General features: G+C 42.4%; 1 protein-coding gene across 1 annotated transcript; it reads left to right on the forward strand.

The window, feature by feature from the left end:
- Positions 1 to 6,750: 6,750 nt before the first annotated feature.
- LOC141085184 (dispanin subfamily A member 2b-like) lies at positions 6,751 to 10,393 on the forward strand. Its single transcript, XM_073570394.1, has 2 exons — positions 6,751 to 7,005; positions 10,113 to 10,393. Exons 1-2 carry the CDS (start codon positions 6,835 to 6,837, stop codon positions 10,263 to 10,265), a joined length of 324 nt encoding a protein of 107 aa, XP_073426495.1. The 5' UTR covers positions 6,751 to 6,834; the 3' UTR covers positions 10,266 to 10,393.
- Positions 10,394 to 18,701: the final 8,308 nt, after the last annotated feature.

The following is an 18,701-nucleotide window of genomic DNA, read 5'->3' on the forward strand; positions in this document are numbered from 1 at the left end:
ATGCAGCAGCCAGGATATAAATTATACAAATGCATATGGTATATATTTGTGGTAATCCAAATGTACAGGGAATAGATTTATTTATTTGTTATACCTGTCTCCTGCCCTGTCTAACTGCCATGTTATAACTGCCCGTATTTTGATACATGTACTTCGATTACATGTACATAAATGCCCCCCTGCATAAATGCATCCCCAGCCTAGGTCTGAATATATAGCAGGCCAGGTCTAAGATCTTCCCTTTTTTTTCTCTCCTCACTTGTTAACAATCAATCAAACTAAGTTAAGACAGCAGGACACAACAAATGTATTGAGCAGATAAACAAATGTCCAGGCCTACATGTATCATAAACCACTTTGAAAAGTTACTTGACCTCATAGCAAAGGGGACAAGCAGAGTAAGTTGAAATAACTATAAACCATTATATATGCTGCATAGATGAATTATAAAGGTTGGACACATGCAGGACTCAGTGAAGTTGCTGGAAATAGTTAAATACCTGTCAGGAACATCGCACTGCGCTTGCTCACTGAGCCAGTGCGCGTGTCCTGAGTAACACAAACTGTGCTCTAAGATACCTGTGGAGCGGGCAGCAGCAGAGAAGATGCGTGCTTCAGACCAGCAGGACCTGAAGCACGTGACTGCTATGGGCGTAGCCTAAACTCCTGAGAGCTAGGAGCTGCAGGAAAACTCCTAGAATGGTAACTATGGGACAAAGTTACCAAGGGGCATAGACAGAGACGTAAACAGATCAGGCCAGGGTCAAAGCATGAGATAGCACGACAATACCAAAGGATTGGACAGAATAGTCAGGATGGAGCAAAGAAGTCAGAAACCAGAGAAACAGATATACAGTACAAAATCAACAGTCAAACTCACAACGGGGACAGAACTGGGTCAGAACCATATAAGCAAGCTAGAAGACAACGAACAGGCACAGGCACACAGGGGTCACCACACTCGGCCAAAGGCAAAAGTATAACTGACTGGGATTGGAGTTTCCCAGGGCTATAAGAAGCTCTTCCTGAACCAAAGTGAGGCCACAATAATTAACCCCAACCGTGCAGGTCAAAGCCCGCACTGGGCTCAAGACATTAACCCCTGACATGCAGGTCAAAACCTGTACTGGTGTTAGGGTTCTTGGGAGATTGCCCGGAAGTGGACCCTCTGGGTCGTGGCTCCAGAGCCCCCAAGGGCGAGCAGACCAGGTGAAGACCACCCCCTATACAGGGAGTGTTAGGGGCAGGCCTGAGGGAGATGGAACCACAACAGCCGGAAACCAAAGGGGTGGCTTAGGGTAAATAACGGAGGGATCTGACGAAGACTGGGGTGAAGACGAAGAGAAGGTGGTGGAGCACAGGACTGTGGAGGCAGAGAAGAGCTGAAAAAGCCTGGACGGACCGGGGCCAGATACTGAAAGGAAGAGGAACAACAATGAGCATGGGAGACACAGGGCAGGTAGATACAGCGGACACACAGAACAGGCGGAGAGGATGGATGGACAGGGAGCAGGCAAGGACGGGGTGGCAGAGGGGACGAAGGAGGATGGTAGGCAGGACAGACAGACAAGACAGGGAGAAGGAGCAGGCAGGCAACAGACGGTGGTGCCGGATGGCAAACAGGACCAAGACACAGGGCACACTGGAGTCAGGATACAGGGACCTGAGATGCGAGGGTGACGCTGTGGAAAGAGAGCAGGCGCCACATAGAACAACAAACAGGCATCTTACCTGCATAGACACCGGCCAGAAATACCCGGTGGGCACCGCCATATTGGGGCGGAGCCACCGGGTCACGAGCTCCCAAGATGCCCTGCAGCCGAGCGCGCATGCGCAGACCTGTGAAACGCCGTGTCCCCGAAAAGGGCGTTGTGGGAGCTGCCCGGAGACGTGCCGGGGGGCGGAGACCCCGAGGTAAGGGACCGGATCTGAGGGTGTAAGAACTGGGATCATGACAATACCATTTCTCTAATTCTGCTAATAACAAAAATTATAAAAAAAGGAGTTTTTAAACTGCAACTCTAACTACATTGCATACATAATTGAATGCAAGCAGTGCAATTTAAAATATGTAGGTTTTACCATTCGCAAATTAAAGGATAGAATTCGTGAGCACCTTCATGATATAACACAATTTACCACCCGACATATCTCCAATGTATCTAAACATTTTATTACTACTCATAATCAAGATGTTACACATTGTCATGCAATAGAACAGATTAAAAAACATGCCTGTGGTGGGAACAATTACTGCGTGATAGGGAAGCACTGTGGATTTACCTTCTGGACACATGTGTACCAACAGGATTAAGGGTGTGTGCACACGTAAGCGGTTTTTTTGCGTTTTTAAGCGTTTTTACAGGCAAAAACGCTTAAAAAAATGCGTACAAGAAGCATCCAATTCATTTTAATGAATTCACCACTTTCTGTGCATATGGATGTGTTTTTTTTCTGCGAAAAAACCGCATCGCGGTAAAAAACGTAGCATGCTCATTAATTTTGCGGAAAAATCTGCATTTCTAACTATATTCTATGAGACTGGGGATGCTCCGGAAAAAAACGCATAAAAAACGTGCAAAAATCGTTCAGAAAACGCGCGTTTCCTGGGAAGGAGTCCAGTTTTTAGTCAGGAATTTTCTGCATACGTGGGTACATAGCCTTACTCTTAGAAGGGAGTTCATGTTGCACTAATAATTTGCTTTTGTTTATTTCAGTTATATTATGTTTATTTGATATAAAATGTATTTATCATTCATGTATGTTCATGATATGCAACGCATTTAGTTTTTTTGTTTAGTTTTTAAGTCTTGGTTTTTAATTATTATCCCCTGTTAATCTGTTTGAAAACCTGCTCTGCTACCTCTAGAGGCTAACCTGAGTTTAAGAACACATAGTGTTCGAAACACGTCCAGGTCCTCTCTAGGCAATTCCTTTACAACGAAAGTAGCAGCCATGTCATCATTTTAATGGATTTCAAATAAAGTTTTTGGGATTTTATCCTTGGAGCTGGACTTTTCCTTTTTCCAAAGAATCTTCCATGACGTCTGGTGGAGACATGTCCCTGCTCGTGTCTTCTGTGCTCCATTGTGAACACCTAGGAGTGAGCTGAATCATATCTTTGTTTGTGCAGATCAGGACTCTGCCAAGGAAACTCCTTGAAAATAGGGTTCTGTTGATCCATTTCCAAAGGCCTCTGGTGCTCAGGGATTGCCCAAGTCGGGATCTTGGGGTGATTTTGCATCTTTTGAATTCTATCAGGATCGCCTCGAAGTTTTGGGACTTGGCTTGGCGCTGCTTCCATGGAAAACTGTGTGTGAGGGACAATCTGAAGTGTAGGAGCTCTGAGGACAGGAACTGTCCTCAGGAGCATTGTGGTACCGTGCTGGAAAGCATGGACCACTTCCTGCTTCATTGTCCCTTCAACACAGAGGTGTACAACAGGGTGGGCGCCTCCATTGGCTGGTCTTGGCTGGCCGGTCTCTCCTATGCGGAGTGTGCCTATGGAGCATTCGGAGACCTTGGTGGTCAGCACCGCTGCACCTTATTTCTAGATAGCGCAGTGGTTAGGTATCACACGTGGAATGCACAGTGCTTAGTATCGACGCAACAAAAAATCCTCCCAGTGGAAGATATGTTTAGGACGATACTCGTGACCTGGTGAAGGTGTGCTCTCTGGAGTATGAGAGACTGGGCACACGTAGGGCCGCTCGCCTCTGGAGCGGCTTTTCTTTTAGTGTGCCCTAGTCTGGTCATCTCCTTTCCTGGTGGTGGGCTGCCGCTGACACTGTAGATTTTTGTTTTGTTTGATCAGTATACAGTGATGTAGGGCTGCAGACGCCGGACTTGGGCTTTGTGATTTGTGGTTATTGTAATGTTTGTTTCTGTATATATTGTATATAGGGATCTATATTTGGGTGTAGGTGTTAGGATGGGTGGTAGGAAAAGGGGGGAGGTGGGTTTATCTTGTGGGATTATAGAACACTGGGGTGTTTGGGGAAAACACTGGCACTGCCTGATCTGGCCTATGGACATAGGACTTGGACAGAGGCATGAGACGCAGGACCAGCTCTCAGGTCAGTGCGGGGGTTGGGAATGGTGGGCTTGAGTTTGGGGTGTTTAGTTTAGTCTTGTATATATTTGCATAGTTTGTGCTTATATGTGTGTATGTATGTATATATATATATATATATATATATATATATATACTGTATATATATGTATGCATTAAAAAAAAAGTTTATGTATATAGTTTTTGTTTGCTATTGTTTGTTTTATTTATTGTTTGCTATTATTTTGTTTGGTGACCGGACCGCAAGGTGAAAGTATACATGTATAATATGTGTGTGAGAAGAGAATGAGCGACTGGACAAGTGTTCAGTATACTGATTATTTTCTGGCTGATATTTTTGTTATGTTTCTGTTATTGTTATTGTTATGTTTTTCAGTTTCATGATAACAGATCTACAGGATGTAACTAAGAATCAGTAATGTAATATATGTACACAGTGACTGCCCAGCAGAATAGTGAGTGCAGCTCTGGAGTATAATACAGGATGTAACTCAGGATCAGTAATGTAATGTATGTACACAGTGACTGCACCAGCAGAATAGTGAGTGCAGCACTGGAGTATAATACAGGATGTAACTCAGGATCAGTAATGTAATGTATGTACACAGTGACTGCCCAGCAGAATAGTGAGTGCAGCACTGGAGTATAATACAGGATGTAGCTCAGGATCAGTAATGTAATGTATGTACACAGTGACTGTACCAGCCGAATAGTGAGTGCAGCTCTGGAGTATAGTACAGGATGTAACTCAGGATCAGTAATGTAATGTATGTGCACAGTGACTGCACCAGCAGAATGTATGTACACAGTGACTGCACCAGCTGAATAGTGAGTGCAGCTCTGGAGTATAATACAGGATGTAACTCAGGATCAGTAATGTAATGTATGTACACAGTGACTGCACCAGCAGAATAGTGAGTGCAGCACTGGAGTATAATACAGGATGTAACTCAGGATCAGTAATGTAATGTATGTACACAGTGACTGCACCAGCAGAATAGTGAGTGCAGCTCTGGAGTATAGTACAGGATGTAACTCTGGATCGGTAATGTAATGTATGTACACAGTGACTGCACCAGCAGAATAGTGAGTGCATGAGTGCAGCTGTGGTGTATAATACAGGTGTAACTCAGGATCAGTAATGTAATGTATGTATGTAAAGGTCGGCCAGGGCAGTAGTCGTGGCTGAGTATCTCGGGCATTGTATACCCTGGCCTCCCTCTACAGGAAAACGGTACCTCTTCTCTTGCATAATACAATCAGTACTCACGGTGCTGTCAGCGTCTTCTTTGCTGCGCGACTTGAAGCTGGTCCTGGATCCCAATGAATAGAGACACAGTCCAGGGCATCTCTTAACTGAACAGATTTATTTACTTCAGGACACAGCACATCCACATAGTTTACAGCATTTCCATCACAGTAAAGACGGCACATTACTTCATCTTTCCCTTTACTGTTCCTTATGTCATTAAGTGTTTCCGTGGGATGGAGCATCTCAGATGGCCCCTCAGTGTCCTCCCTGTAAAGCGTCACCATGGTGAAGCGCTCTCCTGCCCATTTTGCCCCGGACATCAGAGATTCAGCCCACGTAGCTATTCACCACAATCTAGAGTGACCTGCCCGTACATTTTTACGTTGACCTTCAATCTTCCTCTGATTCCTTTCTTTCTTTTCCTCTCTACTATTGGTTCTGCTGTACCTTGCTCTTCTCTGTGTAACCCCTGGATGACAGGAATACGCTTTAATGTTACAGGGTAGTTAGGCAGCTCAGGCATATAGCCCACCTGAGCACAAAGGGGTCAGGCCCCTGACTGACTGATAAAGGAAGACCTTCCTGGCTTATTCCCCAGCTAACCCCTCCTACAGTTCACTCTTATGTGTAGTACAGCTATATCTACCAAGTAGTGGACATAGCAACACATAATATATAAATAATACAGCAACAAGAAATATACATTAGTACGCTACAATGGTATAAAATATATATACATATATGCATAATAAAAACATGGAGGTTTAAAGTGGTAAGACTCTCAACCCCTTACATGTACACAGTGACTGCACCAGCAGAATAGTGAGTGCAGCTCTGGATTATAATACAGGATGTAACTATGGATCAGTAATGTAATGTATGTACACAGTGACTGCACCAGCAGAATAGTGAGTGCAGCTCTGGGGTATAATACAGGAGGTAACTCAGGATCAGTAATGTAATGTATGTACACAGTGACTGCACCAGCAGAATAGTGAGTGCAGCTCTGGGGTATAATACTGGATGTAACTCAGGATTAGTAATGTAATATATGTACACAGTGACTGCACCATTAGAATAGTGAGCCCAGCTCTGGAGTATAATACAGGAGGTAACTCAGGATCAGGCTCCTTCATTTAGAAGGATTCTTCCATTAATTACTTTTTCTGATCTGCTGTGAATTATGATTCCTCTCTGTTGTTCTGGGGGGGGTTTTGCCTGTGGAGCCACAGACCTGGACTTCCTTACATCTTTCTGTATGTGCTGGCGGTATACCCACCTGTAGATTATATCAGGGGCCCTATATGTGGAATTATCTAAAAGTAGATTTCTAAAAACTCCTCTTTGATAACAGACGTATTTTGTGTTTGGGCTCTTTAAGAAGCTGTGAATAATATTTCAAAGAATTTCCGTTGTCTAGAACTTCCCCCTCCATAAAAAAATAAAACCAAGTATGGCAGAGAGCAAGAATCAGAAGTAGGAGCTGCGCTCGAGTCTACTGCAACTGCAAATGGAAGGGGACAGCAAGAAAATGTATCAGCCGACTGCAAATGTGGTGACCATGCAGCCCGGGCCGGTGTCCTACCAGACCCCACAGAAGGATTATCTGGTGTGGTCCATCGTCAACCTGATCTGTTGCTGCCTGCCTCTAGGACTGGCCGCTGTCATCTTCTCCGTCAAGGTAACTACGAAAAGATTCTTATTTTTAATGGAGATTTTCTATTATTTAACCGTTCTAGAACCAGGCAATCTTGTGTTATAAAGACCAATGTCAACATTTTTTTAGCTTTTTCATCATCATCCTCAGCTGCAGCTTTTTATGTTTGTGTCAGTATCATTGCAAAATTATTTGCTGGATTTATGGATTTTTGGTTGGCAGCGTTGATCACATGTGATGAAACGTCATTCCAGGAGGTCGCAATGTGCCAACAATGGCATGGAATTAGATCTGGAGTGGCAAAATCAGAAACAGAGATATCATTTTTCTTTTTTTTTTTTTATTTTTAAGCCTGGACTCGTGCGCAATCCACAGCGGAAAATACAAAAAAATAAATTTATTGTAAACATTGAACTCAAGGAAAAAGTTACTCGATAAGAAAAGCACAAAAGGTCACAAGTTCCCAAAGGAAAATATTTCCCTCTCACTCCGCTTTTCTTGCAAAACTTTCTTTTCGTTTGCAACTTTTTATCTTCTCTTTAGTTATTAATTTATTTACTTTTTGCAATTTCCTCATTGTCATTATTTTCATTTACATTTCATTTATTTTGCAGTTGTACTTTTGTTTTTACTTCTTTTTTATTTCTTATCTTTTTTTGTTACTTTACTCTTTTTTCCTTGCTTTATTTGCTTTATTAACTTATTTTTGTCTTTTCGTTGTTTGCTTTTTTATTTCATGCGTTTTCTTAATTTTGTAACATTTTCCTTTCTGTCTTGCCTTTTTTTGTGTTTATTTTAGGATCTTTTTTGCCTTTTTATTCTAGCTTTTCTTCTAAATATTTGTAAGTAAAAGATGCCAGGACTGATGTTTACCGATAGGAGACAGAACGGAGCTTTGTTTAATAAAGATAAAAACTGTCCAGTAATAAGAAGAGATCTGACTGTAGGGAGAAAAAAAGGGATCATGGAAGGTTCCATCCTGCCCTTGTTCTCTAAAATACTCTGTGCTGCTGGGTGTTTTGCTTATTACACTACTTGATTTTAAACTCTGACCTCTGACAGGACTCCAGATACTCCGACGATGTAACACCAAGACCTCGATTCATCATTTATGTATTTTTTTTCAGTCACAATTCATTAATCGCTTGTTGCCTTTTTGGCTCCAAATTCATAAAAATTGATAAATTTGGCGCAAAGTCAAAAGTGAGCTTTCTTCCTATCTTGAAATGCTTTTGCGAAAAGTTGTACATTGGTGCAAAAAGTAGCAAAAACATCATCAAAATACTGGTATACTCAAAAATACACCAGGAGGGAACTGTAGTGAAGTTGGGCCAAATTTATTTTTAAATATTTTTATTAATTTTTAGATTAATATGGGAAGTGGGGGGAAACAAGGGAAAAAAGGGAAACATAAAATATAGAGAACTCCGCTCTAATACACAGACATTTACAAGTGATAACATTTCAATCCAGACTTAGCACCTAAGAATAGCATTAAACATAGCCCCTGGGTAGTAACAAGATTTACAAAAATTTGGAGTTCCATGCTCCCCACTTAAGATGGTATTTGAGTAATGAATTATTGTTAAAAGCTATTCTTTCCTCCATCAGGCTGTGTGAACCTAGAATCTCAAGGATATCTACGAACACAGGCACATTTGGTTGTGTCCACCGGAAAGCGATGAAATTCTTAACAACTAGAAAAATGTGGATTATTATATGCTTTATAGAGGGACTAATGATTTCAAGGTCCAGAGACAAGACTGCCATCTTGGGAATAACATCTATTTTAATTGAAGATAAAAAATTTATGTGGTTTTTCACGTCTGTCCATAGAGTTCTCAGACTCGGACAACCCCAGAACACATGAGGTTTTCCCGTGAAATACAGTTCCTCCAGCATAAAGGAGACATGTCCTTGTCAATATGACAAAGTCTAGATGGTGTATAATACCACCGTGTCATAACTTTGAAGAAAGCCTCATGTAAAGCCATAGATGTAGTGGAGCCATAAGAGTGTTTTATAGCCAATTCCCATTCATCATCTTGAAATGTCGTTTTTAGGTCTGCTTCCCATCTAGCCATGTAAAAACTTTTAGTAAATATAGTATCACCGTTAATTTGTAAGTAAATACTTTTAAGGCTCCATTTATTCTTATGTGTAGGATTGCTCACTAAAGAAAAAATATTCTCCAAATTTAAAGATCTACTATTTAGAAATAGTTGAAGATGGTCTTTCAAGATGATGTATGACATAAACTCCGTTGATGGCATATGAAACTTCTCTCTGATCCCGGAAAAGAAAGTAATACAAGCACCGTCCCACATATCCCCAACCCTTTTAATATTAGACTCGAACCATACATTAGGTAGAAAAAACTTATATATTACTGTAAGTAATTTCAGAGGAAAGTTTTGCATAATAGAGAGTTTAACTTTCTTTTTCTTTAGCTTGGCAAATTTTTTCCAAGCCTCAAAAATAGCATGAAAAATTGGATTTGTATGGTTTTTTAATGATGGTTTTAAGATATGAGAAAAAAATAAATCTTGTAACGAATCATAAGTGTTGGAAGCCAATTCTAGGGCGATCCACGCTGGGGGGTCCCCCTCCTTAAACCACCACTGGCTGTGTTTCACTAAAGTTGCCTGATAATACGCCCAGATGTTTGGTAAAGCTAGGCCCCCATTTCTTTTCCTTTTATATAAGATATTAGTTGCAACCCTCGATTTCTTATTACACCATACGAATAAATTTATCAGATTTTGAAGTTTGGTTATTAATTTTGCATTAATTTGTAGGGGAATGACTTGGAAAAAGTTGTGCCAAATTTCAAAACTTTTATAAAAAGTTACAATTGATGAATCTGGCTAAAATCTGGAGTTGCCACCAAAAATTTGAAAATGGGGTTCTGGCGTTCCCTGTCAGAATTGGGCAATTTTATTGTCTATGGGATTTCTGGAAAACGTTCGGATATATCCGGAACCCTCTTAAAAAATTAAGGACCATTTTAAAGGAACATGGCAACGTGGCGCAGATATAGACCTCTAAATTCAGAATCCTAAATTTATCAGATCCCAGACTTGATGCTTCTCATGTCATTAGTGAATTTGTCCTTTTTTTGTTTTTCGCAGAGCCGCGATGCCACTCAACGAAACAACGCAGAATTGGCCGCCAAGCACTCCGGTACCGCCTATGGTCTGAATATTGCCGCTACGATGATCGGGGTCCTCTTTCTTATTGCCGCCATTTACATCAATTTAAAAAATTCAAGCCTCCATACTTAAAAAAAAAATCGTTGATACTTTGGGAGGTTTTTAGTAACTGAAGTTTACAAAAAAAATTGCAAAATTAAATTTCACTGCTTTTAAATCAGTCATTCCACACAGACAATAAAAAGTTCACAATTACCTTATGTTCGATCCTGGCATTATTTTTTTAAGCATCTGTTTGTTTGGGGTTGTTTAAATGCTGAAAGCTTTTAGGTTCAGCAGCAAGTTTTCACGTTTGTTTGTACTTTTTAAAATTCCAAAATCAATTTTTAAGGATTTATTCAGTTCTAAGGTTTGTTTTAAAGGGAATTTGTCAGTAGGATTGTCCCTCCTAAGCATCTATATAGGCACGCAGGTCATAGGATACTAAATAAAATGACACCTTGATATCTGCGATCTGATGTCTTATTCCAGAGAAATCAACATATTTCTAAATATGTAAATGAGCTGTTAAGATCTATGGGTGGGACACTAATATCCCTGAGACTCCGCCTCTAAAGTTTGATTAAATGAAAAGGGGCATTACCGGTGGAGAACAGGCTGTCAGTCACTACATGTCTCACACTTGTAACACCTCCTGTCATGGAAATTAAGCTCTGGAGACAGATTTTCAGGGAAATCTAAGCCCCACCCATAGATCGTAACAGCTCATTTACATATTAAGAAAAACTTGAATTTCTCTGGGATAAAATATCAGATTGCAGCTATCGAGGTGTCATTCTATTCAGCTTCATATGACCTACATGCCCATATAGAAGGCTCAGGAAGGGCAATCCTACTGTAGATTCCCTTTAAGGGGTTTAAAACCCTTTATTTATACTGGTATCAACATTGGACCTCTCAAGGTACGTAAAATGGAATTTAGGAAGGTTTTTTAGGTTTAAAAACTTTATCTTTCTAAGCTTGGGATTTGAATTTTTTTTTTGCAGGTGACAACAGAGCAAGGCCACTTATAGGTAATACCCTGATTATACAGTTTTTTAAACTATTTAATCACATAGGCCTATTTAAAACCAGGCCGGCTGCACTTCAAATAACTGAATAATACATAAACTGCTGTGGTAGATTGCCATAGCAGTACAAAGTGACCAGAGAAAAAGAGGTAAAATAAAATATAAACTTTATTAAATACAAAGGTTAATATAGGTTAAAAAGACAGGGGAAAGGAGAATTAACCTCCAACAGTCAAGAAGGAACACAGCAAGTCACAAAAAGAGAAAAGACACCTGCACTATAAATATATATATATATATATATATATATATACTAGCTGAAGAGCCCGGCGTTGCCTGGGCATAGTAACCAACAGTGGTTAGTTATAACAAATTATAATGTTTATATTGCACATAAAATCCGTGCATCTAATCCTATCCTGTGTGATACAGACTGCTGAGCCGTGTATCTAATACTATTCTGTGTGATACTGTCTGCTGAGCCGTGTATCTATTCCTATCCTGTGTGATACTGACTGCTGAGTCATGTATCGAATCCTATCCTGTGTGATACTGTCTGCTGAGCTGTGTATCTAATCCTATCCTGTGTGATACTGACTGCTGAGCTGTGTATCTAATCGTCTCCTGTGTGATACTGACTGCTGAGCCATGTATCTAATCCTATCCTGTGTGATACTCTCTGCTGAGCTGTGTATCTAATCCTATCCTGTGTGATACTGACTGCTGAGCTGTGTATCTAATCCTATCCTGTGTGATACTGACTGCTGAGCCGTGTATCTAATCCTATCCTGTGTGATACTGGGCTCCCCCTGCAGTCTGTGTCAGAGGGTGGTCTGTGTTGGCTCGGTAATAAATTGTGTTATTTCCGGCTTTACAGAAGGACGATAACACCATAGAAATTATAAGAATAATAGGCCTCAGTTACCACAACTGTCTACAAAGAAAACTGTTGCTGATAGTAACCAATCACAGCTCATTTTTCATCTTTTAAACAGCTCTGGGACAGCGTGGCGAGTTTTGAGTGGCGACTTTTGTGTTTTGACTTTTATGTGGCGAGGTTGGTGTATGTGTGGTGAAATGTGTGCTGAGGGTGGTATATGTGTTGAAGCACATGGTAGTGTGTGGCGCATTTTGTGTGTGTTCATATCCCTGCGTGTGGTGAGTATCCCATGTCAGGACCCCACCTTAGCAACTGTACGGTATATACTCTTTGGCGCCATCGCTCTCATTCTTTAAGTCCCCCTTGTTCACATCTGGCAGCTGTCAATTTGCCTCCAACACATTTCCTTTCACTTTTTCCCCATTATGTAGATAGGGGCAAAATTGTTTGCTGAAATGGAATGTGCGGGATTAAAATTTCGCCTCACAACATAGCCTATGATGCTCTCGGGGTCCAGACGTGTGACTGCAAAATTTTGTGGCTGTAGCTACGACGGTGCGGATGCCAATCCCGGACACACACACATACATACATACACACACCCACATTGAGCTTTATATATTAGATATATATATGTGTATATATATATATATATATATATATATCCTGCAGATGGGAGACTCGATACCACTATGCCAGCTGGTAATATGGCAACATGAAGACTTGCTAGATGTAATTTTATTTATGCAGCTGCATGGGAAAAGCCAGGGTTGGTCACAGCAATCTCTCCAGCCGCAATATACCGCAGCATCAAACAATACCTATACCAGGTAAATTTTCCTATAAAGCCCCTATACGGGGATGCTTCTCTCTTTTGTTGTTCTGCTGTAAATTGATTTTGAATTAGCCGAGAAAGTGGATAATTTGAAACTTAATCATTTCAACCTTATACTGAATTTTTGTTTTGTCTTCATGGCTTTTTCCATGCGGTTGCATAAATAATATTACATCTAGGAAGTCTTTATATTGCCATATTACCAGCTTGCATAGTGGTTTTAAAAAATTTTAATGAAAGAAGCAGATTTCTCTGATGAAATATATTGCAACATTTCTTATTTTCATGTATAGTGTATTGATTTCTAAAATTCAAATGATGGTTACCCTGATTTGGAGGGAACCTTTTATAGGATGCTTTTCAGCCACTGATAATAAATAATTCAACAAGGAATACTCGTTTTAAACAATAGAAGAACATAACTCCAGTCCTGACTATTAACTGCCTTTATCCACCAGGAATACAGATTTTAATACCATTATTGCTCTGAAAAGTTTGCTAACCCTTAATGATGTTTTCCAGAATTAAAGCAAGTTAAAGCTAAAGTGTATATATTTTATTTATTTTAGGTTTTGTAAGTTTTCAGTTACTCATTAAAAAAAACCTATTTATTGAAAAGCCTTTAAAAATAGACAAGAAATAAAAAAGATCCAAGCAGACAATACATAAATCATTAAAAAAATTATTATTTTTTTCTGTTTGGATCTGTTTTATTCCATGCCTGTTTTAATGGCTTTTCAACAAAATTTATTACATTTTATACATATTCTCTGTCTGGAATTTTTCCATTTCTTCAATCCAGAACTCAATTTTCTACTTTAGACCGCCACAGATGCAGAACTCAATTTTCTCCTCTAGGCCACCAGAGATGCAGAATTAATTTTTTTACTCAAGACCACTAGATATGCAGAATTCAATTTCCTACTCTAGACCACCAGAGATGCAGAACTCAATTTTATAGTTTAGACTACCAGACACGCAGGACTCAATTTTCTCCTCTAGACCAGAAGAGATGCAGAATTCAATTTTATACTCTAGACCAGGGGTCCTCAAACTTTTTAAACAGGGGGCCAGATCACGGTCCCTCGGACCATTGGAGGGCCGGAATACAGTTTAAAAAAAATTATGAATAAATTCCTGTGCACACTGCACATATCTTATTTAGAAGTAATAAAACAAAAATAGGAACAAATACAATATTAAAAATGAAGTTAAATCATCAAACTTACCGATTTTTTGGGTTCTTCGAATATCTTACACTTCGACTCAATTTTTTCTTTCTTGATATCATTGTTTCCTAGGGATTCAAAATTGCTATTAGTAAAATACCAACATATATACAGCGCTACAAAAACAATATAAAGCAATAAAATTGCCCACCCCACACAGAGATATACAGACTGCACTGACCATCAATGCAACCTGATCAGTGCCCATCAATGCAGCCTGATCAGTGCCCATCAATGCAGCCTGGTCAGTGCCCATCAATGCAGCCTGATCAGTGCCCATCAATGCAGCCTGATCAGTGCCCATCAATGCAGCCTGATCAGTGCCCATCAGCGCAGCCTGATCAGTGCCCAACAATGCAGCCTGATCAGTGCCCATCAATGCAGCCTCACCAGTGCCCATATTGGTGGAACTCCACTTTTACCTCAGGCTCAGACTGGTGTGGTGCAAGAATCCCCAATAGGCAGCATTGGTCCCTAAAAGGCAGGTAAATGTCCCCATTAGGCAGGTAAATGTCCCCATTAGGCAGCACAGGTCCCCATTAGGCAGGTAAATGTCCCCATTAGGCAGGTAAATGTCCCAATTAGGCAGCACAAGTCCCCAATAGGCAGGTAGATGTCCCCATTAGGCAGGTAAATGTCCCCATTAGGCAGCACAGTCCCCATTAGGCAGCACAGTCCATATTAGGCAGCACAGGTCCCCAATAGGCAAGTAAATGTCCCCATTAGGCAGCACAAGTCCCCAATAGGCAGGTAGTATAGAGCACAGGCAGAGCCACAAGAGTGCGGAGCACAAACAGACAGAGAGGACACAAGGAGAGACACAGCAGGAAAAGAAGCCAAAGACAAGGAGACTGACAGAGGTAGGACAGAGTTCAGATAAGGCAATGGTGCGAGACAAGGTACAGGGCCAAGGGCACTGGGACTAGGGTATACACAGACACTAGGCAAGACTAGGAGCAATAGCACAGAGAACAGGATATTCTGCCTCCTGGAGAGCAGCAAGACAGGTACAAGACAAGGCTAGAACAAAGACAAAGAGACCAGGATATTCTGCCTCCTGGAGGGCAGACAAACAAGTACAAAGCTAAGCTAGAAATAAAGCCACCAGAGAAAGCAAAACACAGAACAAGGCCTGGCAGCTCAGCAGCAAGACACTGAGTTAGGAAATTTCACAGGCAGGGTCCACTGGGTGGAGCTGCCCTAAATACCAGAGACCTCTTGACGATTGGCCGGGAGCACATTAGGCAGGTGCACACTGATTCCATAAGAACCAGTGAGTGCCGGTGCCGCCCCCCTATGCACACAGCCAGGAAGCATGCAGAGAGCAGACAGGAAGCAAGAGGCACAGAGCATGGGGCTGGCAGCAAAGATCACAGCATGACCTGGAGCGGTGAGTAAGTTGGTGTGTGGGAGATGGGAGGCCATGCAGTGATGCCAGCAGGGTTATTTGAGAATTTGGTAATGCCCTTTCGTCTCACTAATGCACCAGCTGTGTTTCAGAATTTTATCAACCATGTATTTTCTGATTTTATTGGGTGCTTTATGGTGGTGTATTTAGACGATATCCTTGTGTTATCATCTAACAAACAAGTTCACATGGATCATCTACGTGCGGTTCTCCATTGGTTATGGGAGCACTCGCTTTTTGCAAAACCTGAAAAATACCCATTTTTTGTCCAAAAATTGTCCTTTCTGGGGTTTATTCTGTCTGACAAAGGGTTTCGTATGGACCCTGGGAAGGTACGGGCCATTGTGGATTGGGTGCAACCCAGAGACTGTTAGCGTCCGAGCTTGGCGAGGCACGCCTCCTGGAGTGGACCCTCTGGACCGTGGCACCGAGGGGCCCCTGGGCGAGCAACCAGGTGGAGCCGACCCCTATACAGGGATCGTTAAGAGCAGGCCCAGAGTTTCGAGTACTACGGTAGCCGGTACCAAGCGGGGCGGCTCAGAAAGGACTGGAGTAGGACTATGTGCGATTAGCACGGAACAACGGGATGGTGCGGGACACAGGAAGCAGGAGTGGAGTAGGACTGCGGGAATGGACCACTACACAACAGGAGACAGGACCGGAGTAGGACTGCGGGCGGGAACCACGGAGCAACAGGAGGGAGCAGGACACCAATGACAGGACTGGAGCAGGACTACAGGAGTGGACCATGGGACAATGGGAAGTAGGACCGAAGTAGGACGGCTGGTTTCGGACCACAGAGCAACAGAATGGAAAAGGACACGGGAGACAGGACTGGAGCAGGAGTGGACCATGGAACAACAGGACGGAGGACCGGAGTAGGATGGCAGGATTGGACCACAGGACAACAGGAAGTAGGACTGGAGTAGGATGGCAGGAGGAAGGCATGGACAGCAGGATGGAGCAGGGACACAGGTGTCAGGACCGAGCAGGGGCTGCAGGGAGACAAGCAAGGGAGAGAGGTAATTACAGACAAAAATGAGTAGCGGGTCTATAGTGTAATAGAACACAAAGATCAGGCGCCTCCATTACAGGAGGGCAGCCTGAAATAACCCGGGACAGCCTCCCATTGGTCCGGCGGTGCTTCCTGGTCAGGAAGCACAGCCAGAGCACAAGGAGGTGGAGGGAGACTCGGCTGCGGCCTACGGCGTATGCGCATAGCGTCCTGTGACGCTGTCGGCCGCAGACCAGTCAGAGGAGGACACCGCGGCTCTCGAGAGGTGAGAGGCTGTGGCACAGGAGCGAGGAGGTGGACTCAGTTTTCCTTGGACTTTATCACTGATCTCCATCCTTCCAATGGAAAAACTGCGATCTGGGTGGTGGTGGATAGATTCAGTAAACAGGCGCATTTTGTACCTTTGGTGGGACTGCCTAATGCTGAAACACTTTCTAGGTTGTTTATTTAGCACATGGTGCGATTGCATGGTGTGCCTTTGAGTGTGGTTTCAGATAGGGGGGTACAATTTGTGTCCAAATCCTGGAGGGCTTTTTGTAAAAGGTTAGGTATTAGTTTGGCCTTCTCCTCGGCCTATCATCCCGAAACCAACTGTCAGACAGAGAGGACCAATCAGTCTATTGAACAAATTTTGCAGTGTCTTGCCATGTCCCAGCAGGATTATTGGTGTTCTTTGTTACCAGTGGCTGAGTTTGCCTTTCATTATCATATTAATCAGTCCACAGGCAACTCTCCATTCTTTTGTAATTATGGCTTTCACCCCCATTTTGTTGAGTTCTCCAGGATGGACTTGGGGTGTCCAGGGGCTGATTCGGCCATTCAACGGTTGAGGGAGGTATGGAGGGAGGTCCAGAAGAACATTGGGGAAGCTCAAGGCAATCATAAGCTGTTTGCGGATAAGCAGCGATCTACAGGACCTATATTCCTGGTGGGAGATCAAGTATGGTTGTCTGCCAAAAACATTTGGTTGAAAGTTCCTTCCGCTAAGCTAGGTCCCAGGCTTATAGGTCCATATGAGGTATCCAGAGAAACCTGGGGGTTTGGTGGCCCCCCTTGAGAGGAGGGTAATGTCATTATCCAGACCAGGTTTTGAGTCCTGTTTTCCCTTTTTCCCGGTCTGGTCATGTCAGCCTCAGTCTGGGTTCACGTTGGCTATTTATCACCGCTGCTTCCTGCAGGCGATGTCAGTTATAGTTTTTGCCTAGAGCTGCTGTAGCTGGCTCCAATTGCTCTGATTTGTCCTGCTGCTTTTGCTGTCTGAACCCGTGCCTCTGTTTTCACCTCTTCCCGTCTTGACTCGGTGTTTCCCTTTAGTGTTCTGACTCCCTGGTTTTGACTTGGCTTGTATCCTGACTTGCTTCTGTCTTTTGGCTTATCCGCTCCTGACTATTACTGATCCCCTGGCTTGTCTCTGCCCATGAGTTTGCTTATTCCTTTGGTACTGCGCTACAGCCTAGGATCTGAGCTGGCTTGTTTGAGTATTCTGCTGCCACCTATGGTAGCCTTACTGCTACACTGCAGGCCAGCTCTGTTTAGGTGCAGTCCTGCTTCCACTCCACTGCCATCTAGTGGAGCCTGCACCTACCTCCATTGCAGCAGCATGACAGCAGAATTAAATTTCCTACTCTAGACCACCAGAGATTTAGTACTCAATTTTCTACTCTATACCACCAGGAATACAGAATTAAATTGTCTCCTCTAGACAACCAGGGATAAAGAATTCAATTTTCTACTCTAGACCACCAGAGATGCAGAATTCAATTTTTTACTTTAGACCACTAGAGATGCAGAACTCAATTTACTACTCGAGACCACCAGAAATGCAGAACTCTATTTACTACATGAGACCACCAGAGATTCAGTACTCAATTTTCTACTCTAAACCACCAGGGATGCAGAATTCAATTTCCTACTCTAGACCACCAGAGATGCAGGACTCAATTTTCTACTCTAGACCACCAGGGATGCAGAATTCAATTTTCTACTCTAGACCACTAAAGATGCAAAATTACATTTTCTACTCAAGACCACCAGAGATGCAGAATTAAAATTTCTACTCTAGATCACCAGAGATGCAGAAGTCAGTTTTCTACTCTAGACCACCAGAGATACAGAACTCAATTTCTACTCC

This window comes from Dendrobates tinctorius, unplaced genomic scaffold (assembly GCF_039654945.1).
Source record: "Dendrobates tinctorius isolate UK_male_01 unplaced genomic scaffold, ASM3965494v1 ptg000028l, whole genome shotgun sequence".
Lineage (NCBI taxonomy): Eukaryota > Metazoa > Chordata > Amphibia > Anura > Dendrobatidae > Dendrobates > Dendrobates tinctorius.

Bases quoted from the DNA above. Each gene is read 5' to 3' on its own strand.
- LOC141085184 (XM_073570394.1), top strand. From the start codon at position 6,835: ATGGAAGGGGACAGCAAGAAAATGTATCAGCCGACTGCAAATGTGGTG. The intron at 7,006-10,112 runs GTAACTACGAAA...TGTTTTTCGCAG, and splicing joins CTGTCATCTTCTCCGTCAAG to AGCCGCGATGCCACTCAACG.